The sequence below is a fragment of the Fukomys damarensis genome, unplaced genomic scaffold (assembly GCF_012274545.1).
Source record: "Fukomys damarensis isolate Sample0158 unplaced genomic scaffold, DMR_v1.0_HiC HiC_scaffold_27, whole genome shotgun sequence".
Lineage (NCBI taxonomy): Eukaryota > Metazoa > Chordata > Mammalia > Rodentia > Bathyergidae > Fukomys > Fukomys damarensis.
The window spans coordinates 19,590,009-19,602,086 of NW_022900939.1; the positions used below are offsets into that span (position 1 = coordinate 19,590,009).

Sequence of the window (12,078 nt, forward strand, 5' to 3'; positions counted from 1 at the left end):
TTTTTTTTTTTTTTTTTTTGGTTTTTTTGAGACAGGGTCTCACTATGTAGTTGAGAATGATCTGGAACTCACTATGTAGCCCAGCCTGATCTCGAACTCCCAGAGATCCTCCTGCCTCAGCCTCCCAAGTGCTGGGATTACAGGCATGCGCCACCACACCTGGCTCCAAAGAGTCTTGATTTGGGGGGATGTCACCCATAGGGATGATTCATTAACAGAGCTGCTCTGCCCTGAAACAGATAGTGCTGTAGCCCTGTCCTCTAATCTCTGCAGCCTGTGCCCAAACAGCCCTTTCCCAGGTCCCAGTTCTGCCTGCCTGTGGGAGGATAGGGAAGGCAAGCACTGGAGTAGTAATTGGCCCTATGTATGGTGGAGGAAAGCCCGGGGATTTCCAGGAGGCAGGAGCTGCTTATAAAACAGTGGAGATGACTTAAAGCTCCGGCAGGAGGTAGGAGCAATTCCACTTTGGCCACTCTGAAAACCTGAATTGTCTTCCACACCATAATCACATCTATTTTCCTTCTTTCCTGCCTTCCTTTTTTTTCTTCTTCAGTATGGGGGATTGAACTCAGAGCCTCTCACACTGCTCCACTGTTGAGCTCTAGCCTAATCCTTTTAATTAAACAGGATCGCACTAAGTTGCCCAGGGTGGTCTTGAACCCTCCTGCCTCAGTCTTCTGAGTAGCTTGAATTACAGGCAGTATATTTTCTTTCTTTCTTTCTTTTTTTTTGGTACCAAGAATCGAACTCAGGACCTTTGTGATTATGAGGCTGGTGACAGTACCACTGAGCTAAATTCATGGCCCAATATATTTTCACTTTGTTTGTTTGTTTTTTAAACAGGGTCTCACTATGTGGTTGAGACTGACCTGGAACTCACTTTGTAGCCCAGGCTGGTCTCGAACTCACAGCGATCCTCCTGCCTCAGCCTCCTGAGTGCTGGGATTACAGGCGTGTGCCACCACGCCCAGCAGTATATTTTCATTTTGAAGAGTCAAATCAACCACTGAAAAACCATATTTAGCTCTAGAGGCAGATTATCCATGAAATTCTGTAGTTAGACACAGCGATCCCTGCCTCAGCCTCCTGAGTGCTGGGATTACAGGCGTGTGCCACCACGCCCAGCAGTATATTTTCATTTTGAAGAGTCAAATCAACCACTGAAAAACCATATTTAGCTCTAGAGGCAGATTATCCATGAAATTCTGTAGTTAGTTGGTAAAGCATATTTATACACGGTATTTAATGGGACTTGGAAAGGATCCTCTCTCTCTCTCCTATTCTGATATATGACGACATAATAACGTACTAACATCAGGCAGGAAAACGTGCCACGTGCTATCTTCATCTCACCCACGGGGAAAATGAGGCCTGGCAGGTCCATAACGACAGATAGAGAGCCGAGGTTTAGGCCAGGCCGGTCTGAATTACCAGCCTGCAGAGGCTGCTGTCTAGTCTGAGAATTTAAAGTCGTCAGGGAAGAGTGACATGGGCAGAGAGTAAATCTCTTGGGAAACAGACAAGGCACAGGACACTCTCCTGGCTCTCCACACCTCAGTTCCTGGGGAGGGGCCTCTGATGGAGGCCGGGTGTCCCTCCAGCTATAAAATGACATACTGAAATGGACGCCAAATAGTAGCTGTATTGTTCAGAAAGCTGCAGAGCGGGCCCGGCGGAACAACAAGTCAGCAAGAAAGATCAACTGCTTGAAGTGTGTGAGACAGAGACTCAGACAAACCAGCAAACACCTGGCTGCTGTCCCTAGGCTCAGATCTTTGCTTCCCAACTATCCAAAATTGTCAAAGCCCTTCCTGGGAGCACCCCACGAGGGACTTGCACACCTATGGCAGCCACACCTGGAGTAGTGGCAGGGGCCCAGGGAGACAAGAGCACTCAGCAAGACCCCTGGACCCCTGGGGTCAAGGTCAAGCAGGGTCAAGGTCAAAAGGGGCTCAGCTGAGGCTTTCTGATTGTTTACAGGTCCCTCAGGAAGTGGACTCTGGGTGTGAAGACTGAAGGCTTTCTTAGCACTGAATCGAAAGTATTCATTATTGAAGGACATTGATTTCAAACTCACGCCAACTTTTCTTTCAAACATTCATAGTTGAGTCAAGAGGCTCCTAAGTTAAACTACTAAGGACTTTTTCTGATCTTCCTGTGTACTAGACTTTTGCTGACTCTTGATTAGTCTGCTAAGTGACAGCTCTGTAGGGCAGGGGCCTTTTGACCCATCATGTAAAGAAGAGCACTGAGCACAGAGAGGTTAAGGCAGTGCCCTGGGTGCACTCAGCCATCCGTAGATGAGTCAAAGGCAGAACTCACTAAAGTCATCTAAACACCACTGTGACCTCAGCCATCACAAGCCAGGTCCCAGAGGTGAGGAGGCCCTCACTTCTCTCCAGAACGTTTCTGAGCAAGATGCTTAAGCTTTGCTTGGGAGGAAGTGGCTGCAGAATTCAGCATCACAGATGCATAGAGTTCTGAGCAGAAACTGTCAGAACTATTTCACTTCACAGATTGGAAGGGCCAAGGCCATCCAGGAAAACCCCAGGAGAGCTTGACCCTCTGTCTCTCTGATGAGCTGAGTCTTCCCGGGGCAGGAACCAAGCAAGGCAGGAAGCATTCTGACCAGAAGATCATGGCCACCCAGGCCAGCCCCGCTCCGAGCAGATGTGGCCAGAGGAGGCTGGTACGGGACTCCCCAGAAACCCTTTCTGCCCCACCTGCCATCCATGTGACCCTTCCCCAGGAACAGGCAAAGTTAAAAGACAAAGTAGACCCCCAAACCATGACCCCTAACCCTGCACACCCCCGAAGCCCAGGAGAAGAGGGTAGTTACATCCTGGTCACGCTCCAGCTCCAGGCCCGCCTCCAGAAGGTTGCCCTCGTACTCCTCCCTGCGGAAGTGCTTGTCGTCCTCGTGGTAGTCCATGGGGGGCTCAGGCGAGCCGGCCTCTACCTGACTGCCCTTCCCAGGCAGGGGCTGGTCCTGCTTGCTGCTTCGAGCCCCCAGGGCGGCATCGTTGTGCAGGACCCTCCTGGGCAGGGCCCTGCTGCCCGAGGGCCTCTTGTGATGGTACACCAGGATGTAGTCCACCTTGCGCTTGCCGTCCCTGAAGTACAGGCCATACTTGCACTTGGCGTCGGGATCCACAGACAAGGAGTTGAGCAGCTGAGGACAGGAGAAAGCAGGTGGTTCGTGACTCCAGATGCCCACTCACTCATTCATTCAACAGACACAATCCTCCGACCCCGCACAGCCATGGGTTTCAGGTCTACTGGTTCTCCACCCACTTGCTTTTTTCTTGGGTACTGGGGATTGAACTCGGGTCGTTGCGCTTACAAGGTAGGCGGCGGAACCACTGAGCTGAATCCCCAGCCCTCTCCACCCACTTTCAACCGACTGGGGATAGAAAACATTCAGAAAAGCCCTATGTCTGTGCTGAACATTCACAGACCTTTTTCTTGTCATTATTCCCAAGACAAAGCAACATGCCAACTTGAACATAGCATTTCCACAGTATTAGGTGTTTTAAGTCATCTAGGGGTGATTTAAAGTACACAGGAGAATGAGTAGCTTATATGAAAATACTTCACTATTTTATGGAAGAGGCCTTGGCATCCACAGATTTTTGGTATCTGGAGGGGGTCTTGAAGCCCTGAAGATACCGAGGGGCGGCTGTGATTAGTATACGCCTGCTATCGGCCAGGTCTGATCTAGGGGCTGAGATTGCAGAAGCTAGGCCCTGCCTTCCCCAAGCTGATGTTCTGGAAGGTGGCATTTGCTGCTAGCTATGCCAAGTCACACGGCGGTCACCCAGGAAGCCTCCTTGTCTCCAGAGCCAGGACAGGCTACATGAAGGGACCCACTTACTTGCTTATACAATCTACCATGAAAGCTGCATGAGCTTCCTAGGCAGAACTTGTCACACCCGTGGACCTGCCCTCAGGAAGGTTGAGCTCAAATATCTGCCACTGCAAGTTTCAATCTCTGAGCAACATCCGGGGAACCTTGTGTCAAGGCAGCCATGGGACCACTGCCCAGCTGTGTGGCCAGAAGTGTGGCTCTCACTCAAGTCTGTATTCTCCTAAAATTGAGCCCCGGCTAGATAAATGAAGGCAAATCGTTTATACAGGAGAGGCCTCGAGGCATCTGAGGAGGATGAGCAGGAGGGAGGCTGAAAGGTCACTGTTATGGGCAGCTGACTCTGTCCTGCTGGGGACCTCAGAGTGACCTAGAGAAGCACACCCAGGGCTGGTACCCAGAGGTTGTGGAAGCTGCATGGTTTCCTGCCTGCTCTGTGTCTCCTTGGCTGGGAGCCCCTGTCCCCCACCTTTTCTGGATGCCCTTGGGCACTGCCTTCCACATGGCCCTGTTGAGGAGCAGCAGGGAACCAACTGTGTGGATAAGGACCGTCTGCAGGTGCCCTGGGGTGAGAGAGGGGATGGGCAGGGCTCTGGTGGAGTCTGTCCTGCCTCAGTTTCCTTCTTCACCCGATTGAGATTTGGAAGTGGGGTACTGGGGTTTAAAAAGCTAAGCATCCTCACAATTGCAATGTGGTATACTTGTTGCTGAAGACAACCCTGATCACTAGACCTCCTGTGGGATTTTGCTGGTTGTTGAAAACAGGTGGGTCCATTGGCAAGCTGGGCTTTGCTAGCAGGGAAAAATGAATGAAACCAGGGATGAAGCCTAAGGAGCCATCGTGGACCTCACAATGCCCTCAGCCTGGCCTGATCCACTGGCTTCCTTGGTTCCCTCAGCCAAGCACAGCTGCCCTTGATGCCTGCTCAGCCCTGAGACTCATCCTCATCTGGGACCAAGGTCCACCTAGGCGGAGATCCTTGCTGGTGGAGGCATCAAATGCCCAAGGTCAGTGGAGGGGGCTGCTGTCCCTCTCTCCACTTCTGCCAAGCCTCTTCCTGCAGGAGCCTTCCCTGACCATAAGCTCATGTGTAGGGTCCAAACTTCCCCTCCATGCTGCGCACAGCCTGGCTTCAGTTTCCCGTAGGCACAAGGCCTGGGATAGCGGTGAGACCTTTTATCAGGATGAGCCTGTTGAGCTCTGCTCCCTGCTCTGCAACCCCACTGGTCACTGCAGCCCCAGCCCTGGGAAGTCCCGGCTCCCATTATGCCCCACTGTAGCCCTCAGCCACTCTGTTCCCTTTTGTCCCACTCTGACTCGTCCCCACCCCACCCGAGCGAGGCCCGGGCTTCTCCGAGGGCAGGAGGCCGGCAAGGGCCCGCATGTCCCCAAACAGCTCAGGCTCTGCCAACACCTAGGAGGTTGGCCTTCACCTGGTCTTGACCCAGCCCTGACCTGGACACATATCAGCCTGGACGGTCTACCCTGGTTCACGGTCACCTACAGCCCAGGACAGCCACCTACATGGTGACTCTGAAGGGCCGTGCATTTGGTGGTGAGAAGCAGCAGTCTGGAGGGAAGGTAATGGAGGAAGCCTGGGGGGCACATGACCCCCTACACATTCAAGGGCTGGGGGCATGGAGGGGGAAGACATAACGTGGGGCCTGCTGGCCACAATTCAGCTGAGGGGAGGGAGGGGCGCAAGGGTTCTGGGGCAGGACCCAGCGTAGAGGTCTGCCCACCTTTCCCAGGTGTTGATGGCAGGGCCCTGGAATCCTTCCATCTGGTTGGAAGCAGGGGGCTTTATAGCTGGCATCTCAGCATCTCTGGCCCCAAGATGCTGCCCGATTTCGGAGACAGCACTGCCCACAGCCTAGCAGGGCCTGGTTAGCACTTGAGGCCAGCAGGAGGTTAAACCTGTTTCATCAACTTTGATCTACAGTAACTCCGGATCTGGTCCTTGGTGACCTTCAGGGACTTGGACATAATATGGATCCCCCCCCCCATGACACAGCCTTCCAGGTACTTATAGGCAGGAGCACACCTGTGTGGGCAGGTGATGGGGGTGGGGTACGGACCTGGGAAAGGGTGGGGAAGGGCTGGCTTTTGAGGACAGCAGGAATTGCACCCTAGTAAAGGTCTGGGTTCATGAGGACCTGAGCATCTCTTATCTGTAGTCAACAAGATGTGTGTGTGTGTCCATGCAAGGGGGAACTGAGGACCAGCAAGGCGAGCAGGTCCCAAAGCCAAGGAGCAGATGGGACGTGAGCCCAGACTCATCCTGTCTGCACACTCAGGGCACTCCTGCCCCCGTGGCACAGCAACTCGGGTGCTGCTCTTTCTGGGCGTGAGCATGCCATCTCACTGGACGCTGCCCTTTGGGGGGCACCATCACTGGGTCCTTTCTACTTTGAGGAAGTCGAGATTCACATGGGAGAGGTGCTTGCCCCAGCTGCCCACTAGTGGCCCTGTCTACCAAACCTCTACCAGCTGGCTTGGGTGCTAAAGGGCACCGGAAGAGCGTGGCCTTGGTTCTTCCCTGTTGCTTGTGAAGCCAGCTGGGGCAGGGGGTAAGGAGGGCCATATACACAGTGGGTGAGCACAGGCCCGAAGGAAGTGTGGGTGACACCAGGCTGCAGGTTCATGGCAGGACAGGGCAGGCAGGGACCAGTGGAAGCTTGGCCTCTGTCTCTAGCAACTCAGGCCCGTCCTCCGAGCTGCAGGCCTGATTCTCTAGGACAAAGAGCATGGTTCATGCTGCCTCCCCAGCCAGAGGATTAGCTGAGTAGATGACTGTGCTGCTGGGCTCAGCAGCAGATCCAAAACGTGCCTGGGCTAGGCGCCTGAGGGCCATCTCGTTACCCTGCCTTCTGTCCCCTGACCAAGGGCAGACACTCCTGTCCTAGGTATCCCAGGAAGGTCAGAGAAGTGCAGAGTCACAGTGAACTGGCACTGAGGTTCTGTTCACTCCAAAGCCCAGCCCTAGAAGATGAGCCTTGCACAGACAATAGGGTCAGGCCTGCAGGGCCAGAGGGTACCAAGGGTCATGCAGCCTTCAGGGACCCAGGCTCCGTGGCTGGCTGCCATCATCCTGCGGACTCATGGTGCTCAGTGCCCTACACAGGGCTTGGGGACCAGGGTCTGATGATGCTAAGCAAGGGCCAGTGACAGCTCCTCCCTGCACTTCCACCCAGTCTTCCACACCCTGCAATCTCATCCCTGCCCCTTGGTCCTTCCTCCCTGCTGGCATGGCCCCCTTTGTAATTCAACCTGGTCTTCAGGATCCTAAGGTGCCTGGTCACTCTGGCCAATATGGGGTCTTATGCTGGGCTGCCCTGAGTCATCTCTTACAAGTCTTTAACTCGTTGTGGCCCCCACCTGCAGCCAGGCCTGGGACTGCCCTACTGCGACACCACCCAGAATCCATTAGCAGGGGCCTCTGCACCTGCCAGTGGCCCCCAAGAAGGCTCCTGGATGGTAGGAACAAGGCTCGATATGAACAAGGTGGGCAACAGCCCTTAAAGAAAGGGAAGAAATTTGGAAGGGGCCCATCTTGGAAGGGATAGAGAAGCTATCCTGGGTGTAGTCTCACAAGGTGAGGTATGTTCAAGGTGAACCATCAGCACCTGCCTGCTGGGGCTCTCTAGGAGCACGCTTGCCATCAGAACCCAAGTTTTGGGAAAGTAGAAACCTCCCCAGCTTCCCAGCACCAGGAGGCAGAGGCAGCCTGAGGCCTGACCGGTGTGGACACAGCCTGCCTGTGCTCAAGACCAGCTCTGCCCCCAGCTCTGTGCACAGAGCTCAGCATCTCTGTACCCGTCTTCCCCAGATCTCCCTCATTCAGTGGCCTCCTCCAGAGTGTTACAGGATGATTTTACAACAGGCACTGGCAGACAGTGTACACTCAAGAGGAGTTTTATGTTACCAGGGACTGAGAAACACAAATAAAGAACCAGACAGGGACAGGGAAGGACAACCCCATGGTCAGAGTGGACCACAAGGGAAAGATGGCACAGGGTCAAATCCAGAGTTTAAAAAGTGACAAAAGGAGCTGGATGTGGCACCAGGCCCAGCAGGAGGCAGCACTGAGTGCTGTGTGGGGGTCCCAGGGCCTGGCCCCATGGCAGGGTCATTGTGTGGTCTCAGGCAAGATGCTTTGTCTGCTAAGGCTGTTGTTTCATCAATTTGGAATGAGTCCACCTAAATAAGCATTAGAGCAGCAACCTAGAGATAGAAATCGTGGGCTCTCTCCTGACCTGCTCCTCCTAGACTGGGAGGCCTCACGTCTACAGGGCAATTCTGAACTGGGCCAGAGAGCGGGGAGGCATCACACAGCAAGGCCTGCAGAAGCTGCCAAGGTGGCCAAGGGACTCTGTAGGGCCCTTGTGTGGAGCACTGGGTGCTTTACTTGTGTAGAACAGGGTGACAAGGCAAAGACGTAAGCACAATGGGAGGGATGTGGGTAGCCTTTCGCAAAACTTCTGATTCAAAGTTTGAGGAAGACTCAGAGAGTTCCTTTCTGTGTTCTCATAGGCAGGTGACCTCTTTGTGCACCTTGTCTTTGTGTCAAGAACAAGGGATTTTTTCCTTCCTCCTTTTGGTGTTCGGCTCTGAACGTGCAGCTGTGGATAAAGGGACGCTGTATGCACAAATGAGTGAGAACTTGTCTGGGGACTGCAACAGGCAGTGGCCATCAGAGACAAGGACACAGAAGCTCAGACCTAGGCAGGTCAGTGACTGAGACACGACACCTCCTACCACTGAGCCTCAGTTTGCCCTCGGTGGGATGGAGACCTAAATGATTGGGTTCACAGGATGCTCGTGGGATAAAAGGGACTGGAGGGGCCCTGGTGACACTTTGAAGGTCAAGTCCTGACGTGGTGGGGGGAGTTGCTCCTGGAAAGGGCTTTGTGAAGGAAGACAGGAAAATGGTGGGGGAAACATGCTGTCTGAGGTTACCCAGCAAATGCTGGAGGACAGAGGTCACCTTCACATCAGGTGTGCTGGCACCTCCTGTCCTGGCACCACAGACAGTGACAGCCAGTGGGGCCTCTCCAGAGCTTCCCCCAGGCTCCAGGAAGAGGCAGTCAAGAGGCATAGGAACCTTGTGCCCACAGCTGGGGTGCTTGTGGAACTCGATGGCTTCACTTACACAGCTCCTCTCTGGAGCTGGAGCTCCAGGAACAGACACATGCACACCGTGAGAAATCATGATCATCCTAAGGCAGTGGAGGCGAACTTATGGCAAGCGTGCTGCAGCAGGCTGTTCGTTATCACTACGAGGTTCACCATTACTGTCCTAAGGGCTTCTACTATGTTCACTGTCTCAGAAAGTGGGAGAAATAAAAATAAGAGACTATTGGGCTAGGGATTTAGCTCAGTGGTGCCACTGCCTGTCTTGCAAGTGCAAGGTCCAAGTTCAATGCCCAGTACCAAAGAAAAAAAAAAAGAGACAGAGACTATCAATTTTTTTTTTTTCTGTAGTGCAGACTGAATCCAGGGCTTTTGCACTGAGAGCCCAATTTTTTATTTTGAGGCAGGGTCTTACAAAGTGGCCTAGGCTGGGCTCAAACTTGTCATCCTCCTGCCTCTGGCTCCCAGAAGTGCTGGGACTACAGGTGTGCAATGCCACATCTGGCAAAAAACCTGCAAACTTGCTCCTGGTTATAAGACTCTTTGAATTTCAGACCTGAGAGGAACATCGGTTTAAAACTTCACTTTTATTCCATGACCTCTCATATTTGGATTAAACTACAAGTATTACATATCAATGTAGGGTTACCAGGCATACTTGGTCATCTATAAAGACTGTTTCCTAAGGCAGATAAGCAGGAAGTGCCCCTATCTTAGCAGTGGCCGGTCTGGTACTTCTGGGGTGTTAGGACTTATCGGAGCACACAAATCCCCAGGTCATGGATGGCCATCAGTTTGAAGGCAGAAACACTCAAAAATTAACACGATGAAAATTTAATGAAATCAATTGCATTCACTTGGCATCTGGCTTTTGAATTCTTTCTTCTTCTACGTACCCACCTCTTTGTACAATAACAGGTTATTTTCATTCTTGAATGTGGGGATGACAGACAGAGGGGCAGGCAGAGGGATACAGAATGGGAACCACAGCCTGGAGGGGAGCAGCTTGTTCTGAGAGCAATGTGTACACATTTGAGATGCATGTCCACATGTCTGTCTAGGAATAGGAGCTTTTATTTTGGGCAGTATAGTGGACTGGATCCAAGTCCTTCTCACTGAGCTACATTCCCAGACCACCACCCCCCGTTTGAGATAGGATTTTGCTAAGTTGCCAGGTTGGGCACAAACTTTTGATCCTCCTGCTTCAGCCTTCCACAATGGTTGGTGGAAGGGTGGGTGTCACCACACCCAGCTTGGGATGGGAACTGTTTGCAGCCCATGCCCAGTGCCCTCGTGATGCACAACAGCCTTTGCTGGGTGACTCAATAATGACTGGTCTAAGTGTGTTGGGGATGCCCTGGGAGACTCCTGTCATCCTGGCTGCCCAGCACCCTGGAGCTGCTGCTTTCTGCCATCTGAGGCTGTGTCTCTGGCAGCATGTGGCTGGGTAACCTCTCCTTCCTGCCTATAGCCCTTCAGACTCATGAAAGAAAGCTCAATGCCAAGAAAACTGTTTGTAAAATAAGTCAGTGGTCACATCTGTGCTCATCCACATTTCTCTGGACCATGAAGACCTTGAACATGGGGCTGAGCTGACTCTTTGCAGGCTATGTGGCCTCCCCTGGGTTTGGGGAGACAGATGGCTGTTGAATCTGGACAAGCAACAGGTCCCTTATTTGAGATGCCAGGGTCCATGGGTGTTCCTTCAGAACATGCTTTCTTATCCTACCCCAAGGGACTGCCAAATCTAAGAGGGTCACTTCCAGGATGTCCATCTTCTTAACTGGAGTCAGCATCTCTGAGTTCCCCATCACGAGGATTACCAGCTCCTCCCTCCCTCTCAGGCAGGCTTTTGGTGCCACCTGCTTCTGTGTCTGGGGCCCTCCCTAGCTGTTCTCCTGGCAGCCAGCCGCCCCTCTGGGCCTCAATTTCCTCCTCCATAATAATAGCTCCTATCCTACAAAGTTGTTAGTTAAACAAGCTAAGACACAGTGCTGGCCCAGTGCTATGGAATTGTCCCTTGTCACTGTCCTGGCTAACATTCCATCATCACTCTGTAAGCCTGGAAGGGCAGAGCCCTCCCTGTCTCCTTTGTAGGTGCTGGGGTGAGAGTGGGGAGCCCGGCCTGGTGCACAGCTCTGTCTTAATGAGGTCCCTGTGCTCGAAAACCAATCGTGTTCATCACAGGCTGAGGAAGGCCCCACCCACACCTGTTCTCCAGCTCCCAGCAGCTCTGTGGGAGCTCAGTTCCAGGGCAGCAGGCAGCACCCATCTGAGACCCCAGGGGTGCAAGATCTGATCAAAGCAGGAGTCCTTAGGAGCATTGCAGCAGCTCCACTCTGTACCTCTCTGAGAAGCAGCCCCCTCAGCTCTCCAGCCTGGAGGCCAGGGCAACACCCCACCTCCCATCTTGGAACAGCCATGGGGTAGGGGGCTGGGCAAGGCCTGGGGAGAGGCCTTGAAGGGGGCTCCAGGGGGAGGGGAGAAAGGGGAGGTAAGGTAGGAAGGGGATTCAGTTCTAAGGTCCCAGTACCAGATAGTGGGTGTGCAAGCACACACCCCCACTACGCCAGCCACAGCCCTCTCTTCTCCCAGAAAATTTGTTCTTTAGCCAAACTCCTCATGGGCGAATTCTGTCCCCAAGGATCTCTTGACACGCTGGGTCCAGCCCTCAGGAAAGAGGTAGTTATGGAGGACCTTGGGAGAGGGGTCCTCAGTGCTGTGACTGGCTCAGCTCCGGTGCCCACCCTAGGTCCCCACCTCCTCCGCGACTGACGCGGGAGTCGGAGACCAGGTCCAGCTCTAAAAGCAACCTCGACAGACCAGCGCCCAACACTGCCCGGGCGTGGAGAGTTCTGTAGTGCGTAGCCCTGCGTCCTGGGCAGGACGGACACCCTGCCAGGTGGGGCCCAGGGTTGGAACCCCACGGGGTTAGGGTTAGGGCAGTGGGACCTGGCGGCTGCCTGTCACCTTTCCCCAGTATAGCGGCCAACTTGGCTCCCCTCCCCCTCCTCCAGAGCCTCCACCCCATCGACTGCCCCACCGAGCACCCCTGGACACGGGCCCGGGAAGGAGAGAC

At 53.6% G+C, this 12,078-nt stretch overlaps 1 protein-coding gene across 1 annotated transcript in view; it reads right to left on the reverse strand.

The window, feature by feature from the left end:
• Ano1 (anoctamin 1) overlaps nt 1-5,250 on the reverse strand; it is an 80,191-nt gene extending 74,941 nt beyond the window's left edge. The window contains exons 1-2 of the mRNA XM_033756817.1: nt 5,194-5,250; nt 2,840-3,172 (exon numbers count right to left, since the gene is read on the reverse strand). Of these exons, the coding sequence (XP_033612708.1) occupies nt 2,840-3,172; nt 5,194-5,250 (390 nt within the window). The remainder of the gene's footprint in view (nt 1-2,839; nt 3,173-5,193) is intronic.
• Nucleotides 5,251-12,078: the final 6,828 nt, after the last annotated feature.